The following is an 18,045-nucleotide window of genomic DNA, read 5'->3' as shown; positions in this document are numbered from 1 at the left end:
GTGAAACTGAAAACTCAGCTTTTCTGCTTCCTTCTTTCTAGTATTATTGAACAAGCTTGCAACCTATTTTTGTTCACAAAAATCCACCCCCTCCTCTCTCTAAGTATGGGCTATACCACTGAGCCATACCCATTTCTTTGTATTTTTAATAAGTTCCCTCCAAATTTCAACACACAATAAAGCCTGCTTTCATGAATCAGTTATCAGGGGTGATGAAATTCAACCCACCAAGTAAGAAGGCAGGACTTAGAGGACACAATACAAACAAAATCTGAGAAAACAGCCCAGATAATACATACAAGAGAACTAAATTTATCCTCCTTCAAAATTGCCAAGAAAGTGATAGAAACTGATATGTAATGCCATCAAAACAATTTTCTTCATCAGTTTTCAAATGCATGAGAAGCACTTTTGCCCACAAACCACTATTGACCGAGTCTCAAACTGGGTAGAGACTGATGCTGCTCTGCTTGTGTTGTTCTGTTTTCTCTCACTGTCTTCTCTTCCTGCTACACAAACAACCCTAATTTCAAGCCCATATTTCCACTGTTCATGGCTTCATATTCCTATTGCTGATCAGCGTGCTTGGGAGACTGGCCCTGGAAGCAGCTCCCACATAACTTATGAGCATTTCTCCTGATGCTCTGACCAAGTATCTGACCAAGGAAATTTAAGGAAGAGTTCATTTTAGTCTGTAATTGGATGGGATCATTAATTTCGACAGGGAAAACATGTTGACAGAAACATAAAGTTCAGTTACAGAGAGCCAGGCAGAAAGCAGAGAGCAATGAATGCTGTTTCTCATCTTGTTTCCCTTTTGTTCAGTACAAGACCCTAGTTTGTGGAATTGTGTTCCCCATAGTTAAGGTGAGCTTTAAGGTGTGCCCATTCTAGATCTTGTCAAGCTGACAATCAGAACAAAATCCTTGTCAATTTGATACACCTGTATCATTTTAGTTAATTATCTTCCACTCTTTGCCCCCACACACTCATGGCTGTGTTAATAGTGCAAACCTGCCTTTAGTTCACACTCAAAAGTCTTTAGCAGTTTAAATGTCCCACTCTTACTTGAAACCTTGTTGTAATCACTTAACTTTGAGCTTCTGTAATATAAGAAAACAAATCACATAACTCCAAGGTAGAGTGGCATAGAATAAACATTTTCACTCAAAAATGGAAGAATGGGAGTGTATCAAGGAGTGATTGTATCAAAGCAAAGTGGACACCCCACAGGGCAAATACTCAATCCTGGAGATACCAGTGAGGTGTCTGGGCTTTGTGATGGAATCCTCTGGGTTCTAAAGAACCTGAGCACCTTTGCCTCACCAGCTCCTCAACTAAAGCACACACAGTGTTTCTCTTGGCATGGATTTATTTTATGCTTTTATCATTCCTCAATTTTTCCTTCCTTGCATCTCCAACAACCTGGTGTCTCTACTGTAAACGAGGTATCACCTTCACAGTTTCATTCAGTGGCTTTATGGGACCTCACAGCAGAAACTCTGATCCTGTCCCACATTGCTTGACCTCAACAATTCTTTAAAACTGTGCAGCAAGAGTCTGTGAGCCCTTTAATCTTTCATGCTGACAAACCCAGTGACAAATGGCTATGCTTCCAAGACCTGCGGCTGACTTGAGATGTAGCCAGATTCCGGAGCACAGTAGCAATGACTTCTTTATGCTTTGTTGGATGAATCTACAAAATTAGTTTTTTAGGCAGTTACTGTTGTTTTAGTTTTTGTTGCTTTGTTTTTATAGCGCAGGAATCATTTTATGAGATATTCTCAGCACAGGCTTTCCTCTCTCCAATCAATTTGTATTTTTATAAGTTGATGCTATGATGGGCTGGATTATGCTTTCAGGGCTTTTCCTGTTGTCCTAGCGAGGAGACTGGGGTGCCTCTTTAATAAATGCAGCTATGTCAGCTTTGCTGATTTTGCCTGAAATTATAAATTTGTTTACACAACTTTCCCTTCTCAATTTCACCTTTTCCTTACTAAGACAAAACTGTGCCCTCTTGAAGTTCTAGCTAGAGCCATAACGCAACTAAATGAGATCAAAGGGGTTGCAATTTGGAAAAGAAGAAATCAAAGTATCGCTATTCATAAGTGATCTGATAGTACTCATAAGTAACCCCAGAAATTCTACCATAGAATCCCTACAGTTTATAAATACTTTCTGCAAAATGACTAGATATAAAATCAACTAAAAAATTAGTAATCCTCCTTTACACAAGTGATGTATGGGCTAAGAGAGAAATTAGGGAAACAACACCCTTTACAATAGTCACAAAAATATAAAATATCTTGGTGTAACTTTAACCAAGAAAGTGAAAGACATGTATGACAAAAACTTCAAGACTGTGAAGAAATAAATTGATGAAGATATCAGAAGATGGAAACTTCTACCCTACTTAAGGATTGGTAGGGTTAACATAGTAAAAATGGCCATCTTACCAAAAGCAACCTACAGATTCAATGCAACTCTCATCAAAATCCCAACATAAGTATTTACAGACCTTGAAAGAGCAATTCTCAACTTCATAGGGAAAATCTAAAACCCCAGATAGCTAAAATAATCTTGTACAATAAAAGAACTTCTGGATGTATCACATCCCTGACTTCAAGCTCTCCTGAAGAGTGATAGTAATTAAAAACTGGATAATATTTGAGAGGTCAAAGCCACTCCATCTTGGGACCAGCCTCTATAAAAAAAAAAAAAAAAAAAAAAAAAAAAAAAAAAAAAAAAGCCTGAAAACTAGGCCTACAGCTGAACCCAAGCTATACCCATGTACCAAAAAGGACCCCATGACTTGTCCTTGGCCAGAGTTACTTCCAAGCTTCTTCCTAGCAATAGACTAACCAAACAGAGAGCACACACGAAGAAACCCATGACTGCAGCTGCAGATGTAGCAGAGGATGGCCTTGTCTGCCATCAATAGGAGGAGAAGCCCTTGGTCCTGTGAAGGCTCATTTCCCCATTGTAGGGGAATGCCAGGGTGTTGAGGTGGGAGTGGGTGGTTGGGAATGAGAGCACCTTCATAGAAGCAGGGGGAGGGAGAATCAGGGATGGGAGAAGGAGGAAAGGGAATAACATTTGAAATGTAAATACATAAAATGTCCAATAAAAAATAAAACTAAAAAAAAAAAAAGCACTCAGCCACAGCCATTACAAATTCTGAATACTAGAGTACCTTGGTATTTCCTCCAATTCAAGGGAATTCACACCCCAAGCATACAGAGGAAACTGGCCACTCACAGCAAGACTTGTGGCCAGAATGGAGCCAGAATGACCTGTAGCCCAGTTCCTGATGAAAGCATTGTTTTCCCTTTAAACCTCATAAGCCATGCTGTGCTGTGTTGCTTTCAACCTTCTGGTCTCCCAAACCAAATGTGCATTAAGTGCTCATACATCACTCTAGGACTTTCCTTTCCCAAGGTCCCACGTCCTTCCATTTCTCTGCTACATCCTTCTATTCCCTGGGCTGCAGAACAAGGTCAGTTTTCTCGTTGTCTCCCTAGAAAATGGTAGTTATTTGCCACTTCAACCAACCCCTTATGCACCAGGGTCCTGTAAAAACCAAATTTCTTTGCATATAAGAAAAGTGACACAAATGCTTCCTAATTTTAATCTGTGGGGCTTTTATTATCAACCAAACATTTTTCAAAGATTTCAAGTCCTGTGAAAACCCACTTGTCAGTTTTTATTAAGAGCTCTTTGTACCAAATTATCTCTAGTGTAAGACTGGGATCCAGCTGCCAATGTATCTTCATTTGGCCATGTCTCTGTTTGATTTTATTTACATCTTTTCTAGAAACGATTTTGCTATATTCTGACTGGTTTCCCTTTTTATTATATAGATTATATCAATGAAATTTGATGGTATTTATGGAGGCCAGATCCTTAATCATTGGTTTGTATCTTTAATCTTCAATATAACTAATATTTAATAGTAGTTATTGGTAATAAATGGACACAGAATTCAACTCCAGTGAAGCAGGATCTGAGGATTTGGCTATTAGTGGGAGTTCTGACCTTCTTTGCAACATGGGTTATTAAACAAATAGCACGTGTATTTAAAAACTCAAAACACAGAGTTTATTTAAAAGCTCAAAGCACAGAGTTTGGCATCAAAATAATAGAAGCCTGGCTTTTATAATTTGCTTCCCAGAAACGCTTCAGACTACTCCATAAGTGAGCTGAGGACTTTCAGCCCTGCGCCACATATTTTACCAGCTCCTGGTAAAACAATAATGAATGCATTGCCAACTGTGTCAAGGATATGCGCAAACTGTGAGGATTTCTTTCTTGTTCTTTCAATCTCTTCTCTTAGTTGACTTATTTCATCATTTAACATATCAGACTTCTTTCTGAATCCTTCAATGAGCAGTTCTCTTTGGACCTGTCAGAGAAAAATGTGCCATTATTTGCAGGCAGAATTTTGTATTTCATAACATTATCTTAAGGACCATTACCTACTTCTCCATCACCTCAGAAGGGTCTTTAATATTACAAGACATTTGCACGTACAATAGAAATACCCATGCTTTATACAGTAGAGGGAATTTCTCAGCACCTCTCCATACAGAGTGAAGAATTTTGTTCCAAAATACATTAAAAAAATGACCTGTGGAAGATATTCCAGAAAGCAGGTGGACTAAAACTGACTTTCAATTCCAATGATGCGATATCTCTTTGCTTATTTGACAGATAACAGGAGTGCTGACCTTTTATAGAGAGAGGACACTGGTTATTAAACTCCAGCACGAGACAGAATGTATCAAGAAATCATGGAGATAAAAAGAACAATTTATGAGATTGCATCATACTTTATTTTGTTGTATTATTTTATTTTTTAATTAAATTAATTACTTTGTCTTTCCTTATTTATGGGTGAGCACATGTGTAAATGGTTACACATGCATATTTTTACATATGCCCATGGAGGCTAGAGGTTGATTTTTATATCTTCTTCAATTGCCTCCACCTTCTTTTTTATAAAATATATTTATTTTTATTTTACATGTTTGAGTACTTTGCTTGCATGAGTATGTACTATGAGCATGTATGGTGCCCATGGATATGAAAGAAAGTTATCTGAATTCTAATTTTGGACAGCATACATTGCCATGTGCTAGATGAGAAGTAAACTCTGTTCCTCCATAAAAATCCTAAGTGTTCCTAACAATGGAGGCAATTCTCCAGCCTCATTTTAAAGATAACGTCTCTCCTCAATTCACGAGCTACCTGATTCTACTGTGTGAGCTGACTAGAAAACCCCAACTGTCTCTGAAAAAGCACCAGGGTCACGGGCACATGTCACTTCTTCCAGATTTTTATTTGGGTTCTGAAGATCCTAGTTAGCTTCTTGTGTGTGAGCAATGAGAGATTTCCTGACTTAGCCATCTCCCAAGCCCATCCTCCTCTTCTGCTTTATACTGGGCTACATCTGATACATCCACTCTAGATGGGCCTACCTCATGTCTCTCTGAAGGTTAAGCCTGGAATCCTAAAGACTAGTGTGAAGGGTCTAGTGTAGCTCAAGAAGATCCTCCAAGAAAGGAGGATAACATCTCAGAACCCTGGGGACACTATCTGTACATACCATTGTCTAACTCTACACAGATGCTGGGATCATCTGTGCACACAGGTTTCAGTAAGACCCAAGTGGACTTCAATAAAACTTTCGCAGTTGAAGTTACAGGCTTGAGATTAACACATCCCTTCCTGGGGAATCATAGCCCCACCTGTTTGGCTCTGCCCAGCTCCATCTACACTCACATTCAGCTTGTGTTCCAGCATCTTATCCTGCTCCTTCAGCAGCATCTGTCTTTCTCTCTCCATCTTTTCCTGAAGTTTAGCAATGTTTTCTTGGAAACTTCTCATCTGAGCCTCCATCACTTGCTCTTGCTCCTTCTGTCTCTGTCTCAGCAGCTCTTGTTCCTTCTCAGCCATCTCCTTCTTTGTCCGTTCAGCTGGTCCACGGATGTGTGAGAAAAGAAAAAAAGATCGCTAGAATGTAGCTAGAGCTCTTGCAGGGAAACCTCTGAGTACTTCCATTAGCTGGGCCAGCATCATTGTGGTCCGTAACATGAGGGAAAGGTACTAAATGACTGGACATACAACACAACACCAGATCCCTTGTTACTTCCACGTCTAGAAGAGGTCATGACCACTGGCAGGAGGAAACTCCTTGCTACACAAAGACCTTCCTGTGCATTAGTCAGAGGGCTTTACAGAATGTACCCACCCCTTCAACAGTTGAACCCTTTACCTTACCTGCTATGGCCCTCTCTCCATCTGTAAGAGCGTTGTCTGACTGCAGGATGGACTTCTCCATAGTAGCCTGTGACTGTAGGAAACTCTTAAGAACTTCTTTTGCCTGGAGACCCAAGACAAGAAAACATAATTTAGGCGGAAAAGATATAATCTTCTACTGAGGTACTTAGTGATTGACAAAACATCTAATCTCTTTAGTCCTGTCCTACAGTGTTTAATTCCACAGTTAAACCAAAAATTCAAGCTCTTCCTAGATATGAAAGCCCTCTGCCTCAGCTTCTTTGCTAGCACAGCCTCCTTTCTCAAAGATGCTGCCCACCAGTTGCCCCAGGTTGCATCTTCCAAAACAGTTCTATGAAGTTTCAAGGACAAATAGCCTCCACTGTTTACAATGTTTGGATATATTCAATATATATATATATATATATATGAAATATATATATATATATATATATATATATATATATATATATATATATATATATATATATAGAGAGAGAGAGAGAGAGAGAGAGAGAGAGAGAGATAATATATATATTCTCTTACCTTCATGGGTGTCCCAGATTTTATAGATAACTTCTACAGACATGTTAATTTGTATCTCTACTAGCAGATACTTGTATTTCTAGGCAACTTTTCTTAGTTTTTTTAAATCCACTTTTATTGTATTAACAAATAAAAATTGTACATGTTTAAGCCACAAAATATAATTCTTGACTTATTATATACTATTCAGTAATATAATCAGAGAAATTTGTGTATCTGTTGCTTTAAATATTTACCTTTTAGCATAATAACACTTATGTCTACTCTTTTTTAAGTTTCAGGTGTATAATGGATTTATAGTCACCATTTGACTTTCAAAACTAATATGTCTTATAACTACATGTTCATACCTCTTGATCAATATCTCCCTTACCTCTTGATATCCCTTTTCTCTCTATTGTCAGGCACAGTAATCACCATTGCACACTAAGTCAATGTGGTAGTTTAAATGAGGCTGGGTACCATAGGCTCATATATTCAAATGCTTGGTCCCCAGTTGGTGGAACTTTTGGGGAAGGATTAGGAGGTGTGGCCTTGTTGGATATAGTATGTCACTGTGGGTGGGCTTTGAGATTTCAGAAGTCCACACCAGGCCCAGCCCCTTGCTCTGCCTGCTGCCTGTGAATAAGATGTAAAGCTCTCAGCTACTGTTCCAGTGTCATTCATATCTGCTTCCCATTATGATGACTATGGACTAATTCTCTACAACTGTAAGAAAGCCCCCAGCTTAAAAAAACAAACAACAAAAAAAAAAAGCTTTATAAGACTTGCACTGCTCATAGATCTCATCACAGCAACAGAACAGTTAATAAAGCAGTTAATATTGCTTTGCCTTGGTTTACTGTTCTCTCTTTCTCCTTGGTGCCACTAAATGTGAGTTGTGACATGCAATATTGTCTTTCTGTCTAAGGCTTATTTTCACGAGCATGATATCTTTCATTCATTCATATTTTCACAATTAGTAGCATTTTTAAGGTTGAATACTATACTAGTAAGAAATATTATACTGTATGCTAATGTTAGTATATACTAATATAAAATAGATGCCAAATGATAGATGATGATAGATTGATGATAGATAGATGATAGATAGATAGATAGATAGATAATAGATAAAATAAGTAATTCCACTAACTAGCAGTCAAAAAACATGGCATTGGCATAAAAGCAGACATATAGAGCAATAACAGAGAACTGAGAACCAAGACATAATGAAATTGCATCTTTTTACTACACTTACCACACAAACTGAAAATGTGCTAAACCTAAGACCTAGCACTTTAAAACTCTTAAAAGGTAGAAGAAAAGCCACATGGCATTGACTTTGTGGTGGTGTTTTCGATTTAACAGCAATGCACAGATAGAGAAGTGAGATAGGCAACCGCAGGCTCTCTGAACAGTGGAGGAGTGACTTGCTAAGAAGAAAGGGGATATATAGAATGAGAGATGGTGTCTCAAGCTACACAGTAATAAGGCGTTAATACGTGAAGAAGATGAATTTATACAACACAACAGGGAAAACTAGCATGCTGAAAATAACATGCAATTGCCTTGCAAAGGTATTTCTCGAAATAAGAAATTAAAATGCCAAGGTATTTCTCAAAATAATTAAATTAAAATTAAAATTAAGTGGTATGATTTGTATTCCGCATTACTAATCCTTTGTAAATAACAAATCAGAACCACAATGGGGAGTCACTTGCCCTTGTGACTGTGCCTATTATTAAAACCTCAAAGTTTTGGTAGAGTTTGACGAAAATAAAGGAACCTTTATAGATACCTTAATGATGGAGTCTCAGCGCACAACAACACAGATTTCTTAAAAGACAGAATTCTGAGATTCTATTGGCTGACCTAACAACCCACTGGCCTTGTGAGCCTAGCCATGCATTACAGTGTTCAGTGCATGAGAGTGGAAAACTGCGCTGTTCTGTTTTTCTTGGGAAGTAAAACCTGGTATTCCAGCCGAGTCACCGGAAATGAACCCTCAGGCCAGATCCAGATGCTCAGTGTCTGCTACCCATGAGCTCATCTTCACCTTGGTTAGGTCTACGGGTATCCAGCAGCTGAGCTCCGTAGGCCATTGCCTCTGTTTTCCTCCTCACCTTCACTCCCTTCCTCGGCACTTGCTCGTAGCCCAGCTCAACCTTCTTCCTGGCTTCTAAGTAGAGGCTGTGCCCCCCGGGAACACAGAAAGCTCCATGGGAGATGCTTTCCCTCAGGGACTCTGAGAGCTTCTCCAGCTCAGTCTGGCAGTGATTGATAGATGCTGCTTCATTCTGTACCATGAGCTCTTCCTTCCTTTTCTCTACGGTGGTCTGCCGGGTGAGTGGGGAGAGACAAAACCGTCTCTTAGAAGACAAGTGCCACTGTGATCATCCTGGATGATATCAGTGTGACGGCATCAGAGTGGCAGAGACAGGAGTTGGATCAGGAGGACCAGGAGATTTGCTTTAGCCTCAGTTGGGTTTAAACTCAGAAAAATCAAGAAAAACCAGCATCTCTCAGAAAAACTGCCTTTGGTCTGGTGGGTTATGGCTGTCCCCAAGAGTTGTTTGTATCAACCTGGGCTAATGAGCATAATGGATAGCAATCCTGTGCTGATACTAATGATACATGTTCATAATAACCCTGTTATTATGTGACACAGCATGACCTACTGTTACCCTTTAAGATGTAAGTTTCATCTGGCTATGGCAGAAAGAAAAGTCAGGACACTTAGAAACAAGAAAAGGGCCCAGCCCAGAGCTTCCTTGTTTTCTGGTAAATGCAGAAGGCTTCCCCTGGGCCTACAGATCAGAACTAAGTCTATTTGACAGCACAGTTTTTTGCTTGAGCAGAAACTCACACACCCTTGCTTCATGTCTGTTGTGAACTTTAAGCTGATAAACTGCATATTGTTTCAAGGTATTTAGCACATGATAGCTTGTTTCCTAGCAATAAGACTAAATAAAATTCTACTTTTCTGTGAAAGGAAAAAGTCTAGCACAATGAGTCATGTTATCCATAAAAAATCTAAGGAGAAAGATGTAGATCTTGAGATCAGAAAAGTAAAATCTAGGGGCCCTCTCAGAAGTGCATGGATCAGGAAAGACAAATGCTAAGATGTATCACCACCAGCCTCTTCTGGAACTCTTGTTCATCATCCTTGAAGGAGTTCTCCATGAAGACAGCAATGGCTTCCTTCTCACAGGCTGCATGCACATCCAGCAGCTCCTGGAGCGTGTCTGTGGGGAGCCTCACTCTCTGGGCCATCTGCTCACTGTAGTGGTCAGCTGCCTTCTGCACAGCTGCGGCGTTCTCACGTTGGGCCAGGGTCGTCACTGCATTCTCCAAACAAGGCACGGTCCCACTATTGATGGCATCCACATAGGTCTGCACCAAAGTCCCCAGCCCTGAGAAAAACATTGTTAAGAAAAGGAAAGTTTCCAGGGCCAGCCTTGTCTATAGAATGAGTTCCAGAACAGACAGGGTTGTACAGAGAAAGCCTGTCTAGAAAACAAAACAACAGCAACAAAATGATTGTTCTCACTAATTGTTGCTATAAACTTTAGGCCTAGCATTATTTAAAGCATCAAAATTCTATTTATTTTAACATTTTCTTTCCCCCATTACTTCTCCCATATATCCTGTTCTCGTTTCATGCCCTCTTGAAATCAGTATTTATTTAATAAAATCAATTTGTTTCCTTTGTAGTTCTCAAATTCAATTCTTAAAAAAAAAAAAAAAAAAAAAAAAAAAAAAAAAACTAGTGGTTATAAACAAAAAGATTCAAGCTTTCTCGGGAAGGAAACTCAATCATATAAATAAAATGAATGTTCATTTGAAAAAGAAAGTACATTTCACCTTTTGTGAGACCAAATTGGATTCCAAATCAAAATTTAAATCTCATTAGAAGAAAAGAAATAAAAACCACCATCAGAAATTTGAAGACAGAATATCTTGCATGTAGTAAAGTTTGGACATATTTCAGGGCAAAGCAAAGTTACACAGGCAATGTTGAAATTGGTTTCTCTGATTGCGTGGGTCTCTTGGCCTTCTGTGTTCTGACTGCTGTCAGCTCATATATAGTCTATATAGTCAATCTGAACCCTTCTTCCAGTGTCCCCGTCATCTTGCAGATTTCTGTCCGGTCATCTTATGGTGTTAGTTACGTGAGATGTACTAGTCCTCGATAAACACTCATACAGAAGGTTCAGGTATGGTACATGTGTGAGTCACATGCACATTTATCTCTCTATATTCCTTTACATGAGCAAAAATGTTCAAGACCACAGAAGAATCACCACCTCATCACATGATTCTAAGCCACAGAGACATGCTTGTGACAGAAGAAACTCACGGTTTCCTGTGACAATGACTCCCCCTCTCAGAGTCTTGGTCTTGCCTTTGGCGAAGATGTAGGAACAGAATTTTTCTGAGTTAACCTGGAAATCCCATTCCAGTTGGTTTTCTGGAACGTGTTCAATTTGGGATAATAAACTTTTGTCGCTTGTGGGCCTGTCAAAGACAAAGCACTTCCGTTCCGGAAAGAAATATCTGATACATTCTCTGGTCATGTTGGACTTTTGAACCTTGGAGTTGTTTTCTGGGGGGAAAAAAAGCAGTCATTGAAGAGATAGCTGGAAGATAAGTAAGTGGCAGCTTCCTAAGAATGTTTTGAAGGCTGCAGCTGTGATGCATGTAAGTCTGCCTTCTCTGACTGGCTGCAGGAGAGTTTGAAAGTACCCAGGGGATTCGAAGACTTCATTGTTTAGTCATTGTGCTGACTTGACATTGTTTTACAGAGAGACTCTGTAACGTAAATTAACTGTTTATAGATGGATGAACACAAGACATTGATTCTAGTTACTGACCTATCCTACTAAATATAATTCACATAATGAATTTGTAATATTAACATGCCAGCATATTGCATAAGGCTGGAGGCTGAAATTTTGGTGAGAAATGAAATATTTCTCATTAGTAGGAGCATATATCTAACTCCCCAACCCCATTCACCGAGGGATAAGTAGTTTATACACTACATCCACTGAAAAGTATAACTACTTGAGTTAGTATAACGTTCTGAGTAAGAAATCTTTTTAAAATTAGGTCAATATTTTTCTCGTGATTTTAGGTTGTCTTATTGGTTTGATGAACCAACTTCTTGAAGTAGACTGAGAAGAACATACAAATTAATAGGTAACAAGAAAATAAGGCTTAGAGAATAATCCCCCGCTATTTTGTTCTATTTTGATTTTTTTTTTTTGTAATATTAATGGGTATAAAATCACTTGTCATGACATGTTGTTAAAGTTTAAGTGGATTTAAATCTTAGCTTCAGGACACTTTCAGGTAATGATTATCCAAATTATGGTCACTTATCAACTGTCATCACCGTTAACAAGAGTTCCAATGCTGTCTCAAGCAAGAAATGCCAAGCACTGAGCAGGGCTTAGCTGATTCTAACTTCCCTCTCCCACTGATACCTCGGCTCAGCTTCAGGGCATTCTCCAGGTACTCATCTTCTGTGATGGGCTGACCATCCAACTTCAGCTCCAGAACAAAATCTCGAACAGTCCAGATAAAGTCTGGGAAGAAACCTACAAACTCACTGGAGTCCTCCACTTTATCCTCTCTGGGGCTTGATTTTGCCCGGATTAGCTGTGTTAATTCAGTCACATAGCTGGGATTGTAGCTAAGGATATGAAACAAAATATCTCCCAAGTCTCACGTAGATTCAACTATTAAAAATAGCACCCGCTGTCTGATGCCTACTCTAACTCAAGACTTATTGACTTAGACCAAAGAACAGGCAGTAAGTTGCCTTCTTCCTACACTCAACAAAACATGGCAGTTTGGTCCCGGGAAGGATACTGCAGCTGCTCCAGGGCCTGGTGGTTGATGGTGCTCATGCTGTTGTAGACCAAGGTGCTGCTCAGAAGGACGGCCAGGGCAAAAATCCATGAGTCATTCTTAGGGTCAACCTGGAGAGTGCAAAAGGGCAAGCAAATTAAGTTTCTCATATTCATTCATTCATTCATTCATTCATTCATTCATCCTTTCATTCATCCTATCATCCAGAGAAATAACAAAATTTGAAGATAATACTACATTCCTCATTCCTAATTACTTATAAATACAACTGCAATGTCAATTTCTGCTGGTAAGAGAGCCAAAATTATAAACAACAAAAAGACAGCATAGGAAGGCACATGGTGGGGGATGGGGGGAGTTAACCTGAGAATTTAGAGCAAGGTGTCATTGTATTAGAGAAGATAGATACTATGTCACCTTTTCTACATCGCCAAGACCCTCGGTGTCCAGAAGGACCAGAGTGTGGGTTGGCTTGGTGGGATGGGGCACACACCACATCCAGATGCCCTTGGTTTTGGATTGCACCGTGGAGCCCAAGGAGAAGCCTAAAGGGAAGAGTAACACAAAAGAGGTCATGGCAGGAAGATCAGGGCTAGCAGAGTACTAAGACTAGTCAAGGAGAGGGGCTGCTGGCATTTCAGCAAAGACAATTCATTTAGTCTGTACATAGCAGATGCTTTCAAGAAACACTTGATAATGTTGGATATAACAAGAAACATGATGCACATTTTTCAGCCCACCTATTTCTTAAATAGGACAGGTAAAACAATAGTCATACTTGAAATGTGCTGTGTCAGCTGCTGATCAGGTCGGAGAAGAGGAGACCGAGAAGAATGGGAAACTATTAATACGCAGAATAACGTGATCCTTTCTCATAGGTTAGAAATTATAAATTTTATGATAAAAAGGGGCATTTTCATTCATGAGAGGGTTTAGAGTCTTCCATGAGATGACCCTAGAAAAGTGTGCTCCGCTCTACTAAACACTAGTCTAAGGAAATGGTCCCTATTCACCCAAAGGACACTCACCGTGGTTCTGTCCTGCAAGTCGATTCATGAGGTAGGACTTCCCTGTACGATATAAACCAACAATGGCCACCACCACCAGAGGCTGGGCTATCTGCTCAAGAATCCTTATGGCCTCCAGATTTACTGTCAGCTTCTCTTTCGAGTTTTGCACCAGACAAATGGGTGTCTCCATGGCAGACTCGGAGCGCCACAGCACCTGCAATTGAGAACAGTCACTCACTGACACAGGGGATCTTGAAGTCATCTCTTGTCATTACCCAAGGCAGGCACAAGTCAGCTTTTGTTTGCACAACGTGTATCTCAACTTCCATATGTTTCCAAAGGGGGAAATGAGTTCAGCCTTTCCAAACCTGTTACAGAATTTCTTGTACGATGTCTTATGATTCTTATTTGAACTACGATAAGTATTACCCAGCTTTTTAAACAGTGACATGAGAAAAAAATCAACACTGATGGCTGACACTGAGAGCACTCGGTTTTTTGTTTGTTTGTTTGTTTGTTTGTTTTGCAGCAAATGCAGCAAAAATGCACCTGGCAAAGTTGCAAAGTGGATGTTTCCTGACATTCTGAAAGACTCTGAAGTCTGATTCACTGAGGGAACTTAACCAGCCGTGTGTTGGGCACTGCCTGAGATGGCCGTTATCAAAGACGAAACAAAAAGAGTACAAATTCCTGCCTTGGTGAGTCTCTGCCAAATGAAAGAGAAAATAAAGCAGACAATGGACGTGCACACACACACACACACACACACACACACACACACACACACACACACACCAAAGATAAAATGAAGCCTCTTCGTAACACCTTTGAGGACAGATGTCTGCTGTCAAGAAAGCACCGAGGACACAAGGAAACTGGGAGAAGCTGTTCTACAAGTGACTGCAGGACTACTGAGTTTGGCTCCTGGGTCCCAGACAGGGCTTCCTCCCCAAGTTCCGCCCACCAAGGATGGGACATGCTCATAGCCTCCCAAGCCAGGGGTTAAAGACCCATGAACAGCAGTACTTGCATGCTTGGGTCGCAAGGAGGCGCTCTGCAAAGAGCGTGCAGTCGGCCTAGAATTTCGCCAGCAGGGTCTGTTGAGAGAAATTTGTGTGATGACTCACCCAGGTGCTGGCTCTGCAACAGGGACAGTTCTCAACCAACTTGGTTCAGTCGCTGAGCTTCCTACAGCTCCAGGAGCAGCCACTGTTAGAAGTGACAAAGTAACAGGCACCCAAGCACAAATTGAGATAAAGGGAACGGAAATTGAAATCGAAACCATGCTCCTTGAGGGATGACTCAGTCACTGAGGGCTTGAACAAAATAACAAGAGTTTGTGGCCTCGGCTAAGCTGACCTGAGCAGGAGGAATTTCCCGGACTCCTCCGGACTTTCTGAAAATTTATCATTGCGCCACATTTTGCAGATTGAGACTGGCTTTCTTTCCTAGAGCATGTTCTATCACCAATATTAAAAATAGAGAAAAGAGAACCGCACTTGGCATAAGTCTGTAGTATTCCGGACAGTGACTGTCATTCAGTGCTCTGGGTCCCTTGGCCTCTTGGATCTAGACTGCTACATCAGCGGTGCGGCCTCCCCCTTTTCCTCCACATATTTCAGAGGACATGCCCTCTCCCAGATGGAGTAGCCGAGATTAGCACAGCCGTTATACAACCCAAACTCAGGCCGTGTAGTCTTGCCAAAGCAGATGTCTGGGTTTTTCCCAGCAGAGAAGCCCTTTCTCCTTTTCACGTATTTTCCAGGGATCTGGGGAAATCGAAACTGAAGCTATGTCCTGACATGAACCAGCTTTGTTTAGGGAGTCAAAGATGATCAACTGCTCCAGCCCTGGGTATTTCAGCCCTTTTCTTAAAGGGCAAGAGTCCCCAATTTCTGTAAAGTGCCTATCTGCTCTCAGCTCCCTAGTAGATTCTTTAACCAAAACTTCATAAAGACATGAACTCTACAGATGGCCACTGGTTACAGGGCAGCCTGCTTGGGAAGGACAACACACGACTCCTCGGGTCTCTCAGTAGAGCTAACAACTCTGGACTGTTCTTCCCTGCCCTGACTGACAGCAAGTTCCCTGTGTGCTTCGCCTCTCTTTTGGAGGATGTCTCAGACTACACTCTTTCTTTTTTGGCCATTTGTCCAATACAAGAAAACATTCCTAATCTAAAACTCCAAACTTCCAAATCCTCCGAATACCGAATTTTTTTGGGGGGAGTTCTGACATAAAACCACAAGCAACAAATTCTATTCTATGAAAGTTTCCTTTATTCAAGAATTACTTAAAATATAGTATATGTGAACTTGGCATGGTAGTGCAGGCATGTATCTGGAAGTGGAGGCAGGGGGACCAGGAGGACAAGGTTATAGCTTATATTAAGCTTATCTATATATTAAGCTTGAGGCTAACCTGGACTATATGAGATTTTTGTCTCAAAAAACCAAATATATACAGTATGTGGGGAATGGGGCTGGGGTGAGGTTTATGTGCGCCAGTGCTCAGACCACTTCATGTATAGGACCTCTTTCTATTCATTTGGGGGCAAATTTGCATATGGCAGGCTGGGTGGCCTATGAGTTTGCAGGAACTCCCCCATCTCTGCCTCCTATCTCACCATAGGTTCAGTGGGATTTGAGACTTCCCAGGGACTCCAGAAATCCAAACTCAGTATCCCATGGTTGTGTGCCCAAAGCAAACCTAGATGTGCTCAAAGAGGGCTTCTTCCCTGTAGTAGAGAGAAGGATAACAACTCAAAATTTCAACAGAAAAAAAAAATTCCTCCATCCTCATCATAAGAAAAGACTACCTCCCTCCTGGATCAACCGGGCAGACCATGTGACTTGCTATGTAAATTAGTTATGAGTGAAAGGTACAGAGTTATCAATGGTATTTCAGATTCTCACTAGTCCAGCTTCCCCTTTCTCGCATCCCACTGTGAGAGACAGAAAACTCATTCACAGATTGAACCACTCAGGTCATCACAGAAGGGGCGGCAGAAAACTTGCACTTGAATCTAACCCCAAACCTAGTTTATGCCTCTGCAGTCAATAGACTTAAATAGGAACAGAAATGCACACTGCTTTTTACAGTCTGTTAACATGGATTTGGTTTGGTTGTACATTATCACTGCAGCCAAATCTGCCTGTCTTCCAAATAGAAGCAGAGCCCCCAAACCACTCACTTTTCTCCATGGTGAATTCTTATGTCTTCTTCTCTTTGTTTGGTTTCTGGGACAGTGCAGAAAATTTTTTGAAGCAGGCAAATCAGAGAATGCAATTCTTTAGCTATCAGAAGGGATATTTTTCTCTGTTGACAAGGAAGATATTCTGACTAGATGTCGGTCCATGGAAAGAATGAGCTCCCTTGTCTCTTTTCAAACCAGACACAGAAGGGTTCCCCGTGAAGATCTCTGCATGCAGCTTTCACCATTGACTTAAGATGTGTTGGCACACCTGGTGGTAATGGTGCTCCCTTGTAATGCCAGCACTAGGGGGAGGGGGGCAGGTGTACCTCTCTCACAGTTCAAGATCACCCTGGTCTTTAGAGTGAGTTCCAGGACATTCAGAGCTACACAGAAAAACCCTGTCTCAAAAAGCAAAACAAACAAAAAACAATGACAACAAGAAACCAAACCAAATAAACAAAAATGCATTGGTGCATGAAACCCATCAACTAATATCTGAGCTGGTTGTTTCTTAGGTGTCATTACCTGGGTAGCACTTTAGTTGAGAAAGATGTGTCCATTTTCTAAACTTTTACTTTTGTTTTCTCTATAAAGTGTTCTATATAGTATGTACAATTTAAAGGAGAGTGGAGAAAGAAAAAAGACACACATCAGTGTCAGTAAAGAAATCCTCTCCTTAAAAATGCACTCTTCAGTGAAAGAGGGTGGGGGTGTGGGGATGTGACCCTCTCAGATGCAAAGGGAAAAGGGAATGGGATGAAGAGCTCTGGGAGGGGGACCAGGAGGAGAGAAAACATTTGAAATGTAAATAAATAAAATAATTAAGTTTTAAAAATATTCGTCTACCAGGAGGCTGTCCCACGGACTTTTTTCTCCACTGCACACATACTGATGTCTCTCCATATGAGTGGACACAATCCTGTCCTGCTGGAATCTTGAGTTTCTCAGGGAACAGACTATGTACACTGCAAACACAGTAGTTAAAGTTTGTACGAATTCTTTGAACAGAGGGGAAAGAGCTGAATGGATTCGAACTAGAGCTGGAAATGATTCTAGGGACAGTAACTACAGCTAAGGATGTGGTTTAGTCTGATAGCTCAGAGGATGGCGTCGTTGCCCCTTGGCCACCCTTGGCCAAGCATCATTTAGAGCATG

General features: G+C 40.6%; 1 protein-coding gene across 1 annotated transcript in view; it reads right to left on the bottom strand.

Annotated features, from left to right (window-relative positions):
- LOC308420144 (guanylate-binding protein 3-like) overlaps nucleotides 1-15,249 on the bottom strand; it is a 50,103-nt gene extending 34,854 nt beyond the window's left edge. The window contains exons 1-12 of the mRNA XM_080916050.1: nucleotides 14,822-15,249; nucleotides 13,713-13,908; nucleotides 13,102-13,229; nucleotides 12,685-12,794; nucleotides 12,297-12,493; nucleotides 11,168-11,413; nucleotides 9,940-10,220; nucleotides 8,931-9,143; nucleotides 6,280-6,382; nucleotides 5,782-5,975; nucleotides 4,188-4,402; nucleotides 1,015-1,103 (exon numbers count right to left, since the gene is read on the bottom strand). Of these exons, the coding sequence (XP_080772176.1) occupies nucleotides 1,015-1,103; nucleotides 4,188-4,402; nucleotides 5,782-5,975; nucleotides 6,280-6,382; nucleotides 8,931-9,143; nucleotides 9,940-10,220; nucleotides 11,168-11,413; nucleotides 12,297-12,493; nucleotides 12,685-12,794; nucleotides 13,102-13,229; nucleotides 13,713-13,884 (1,948 nt within the window). The 5' untranslated portion in view covers nucleotides 13,885-13,908; nucleotides 14,822-15,249. The remainder of the gene's footprint in view (nucleotides 1-1,014; nucleotides 1,104-4,187; nucleotides 4,403-5,781; nucleotides 5,976-6,279; nucleotides 6,383-8,930; nucleotides 9,144-9,939; nucleotides 10,221-11,167; nucleotides 11,414-12,296; nucleotides 12,494-12,684; nucleotides 12,795-13,101; nucleotides 13,230-13,712; nucleotides 13,909-14,821) is intronic.
- Nucleotides 15,250-18,045: the final 2,796 nt, after the last annotated feature.

Source organism: Micromys minutus (assembly GCF_963924665.1).
Source record: "Micromys minutus genome assembly, chromosome: 4".
In the NCBI taxonomy this organism is placed as follows: Eukaryota; Metazoa; Chordata; class Mammalia; order Rodentia; family Muridae; genus Micromys; species Micromys minutus.
This window is presented reverse-complemented; position numbering and strand designations above follow the sequence as displayed.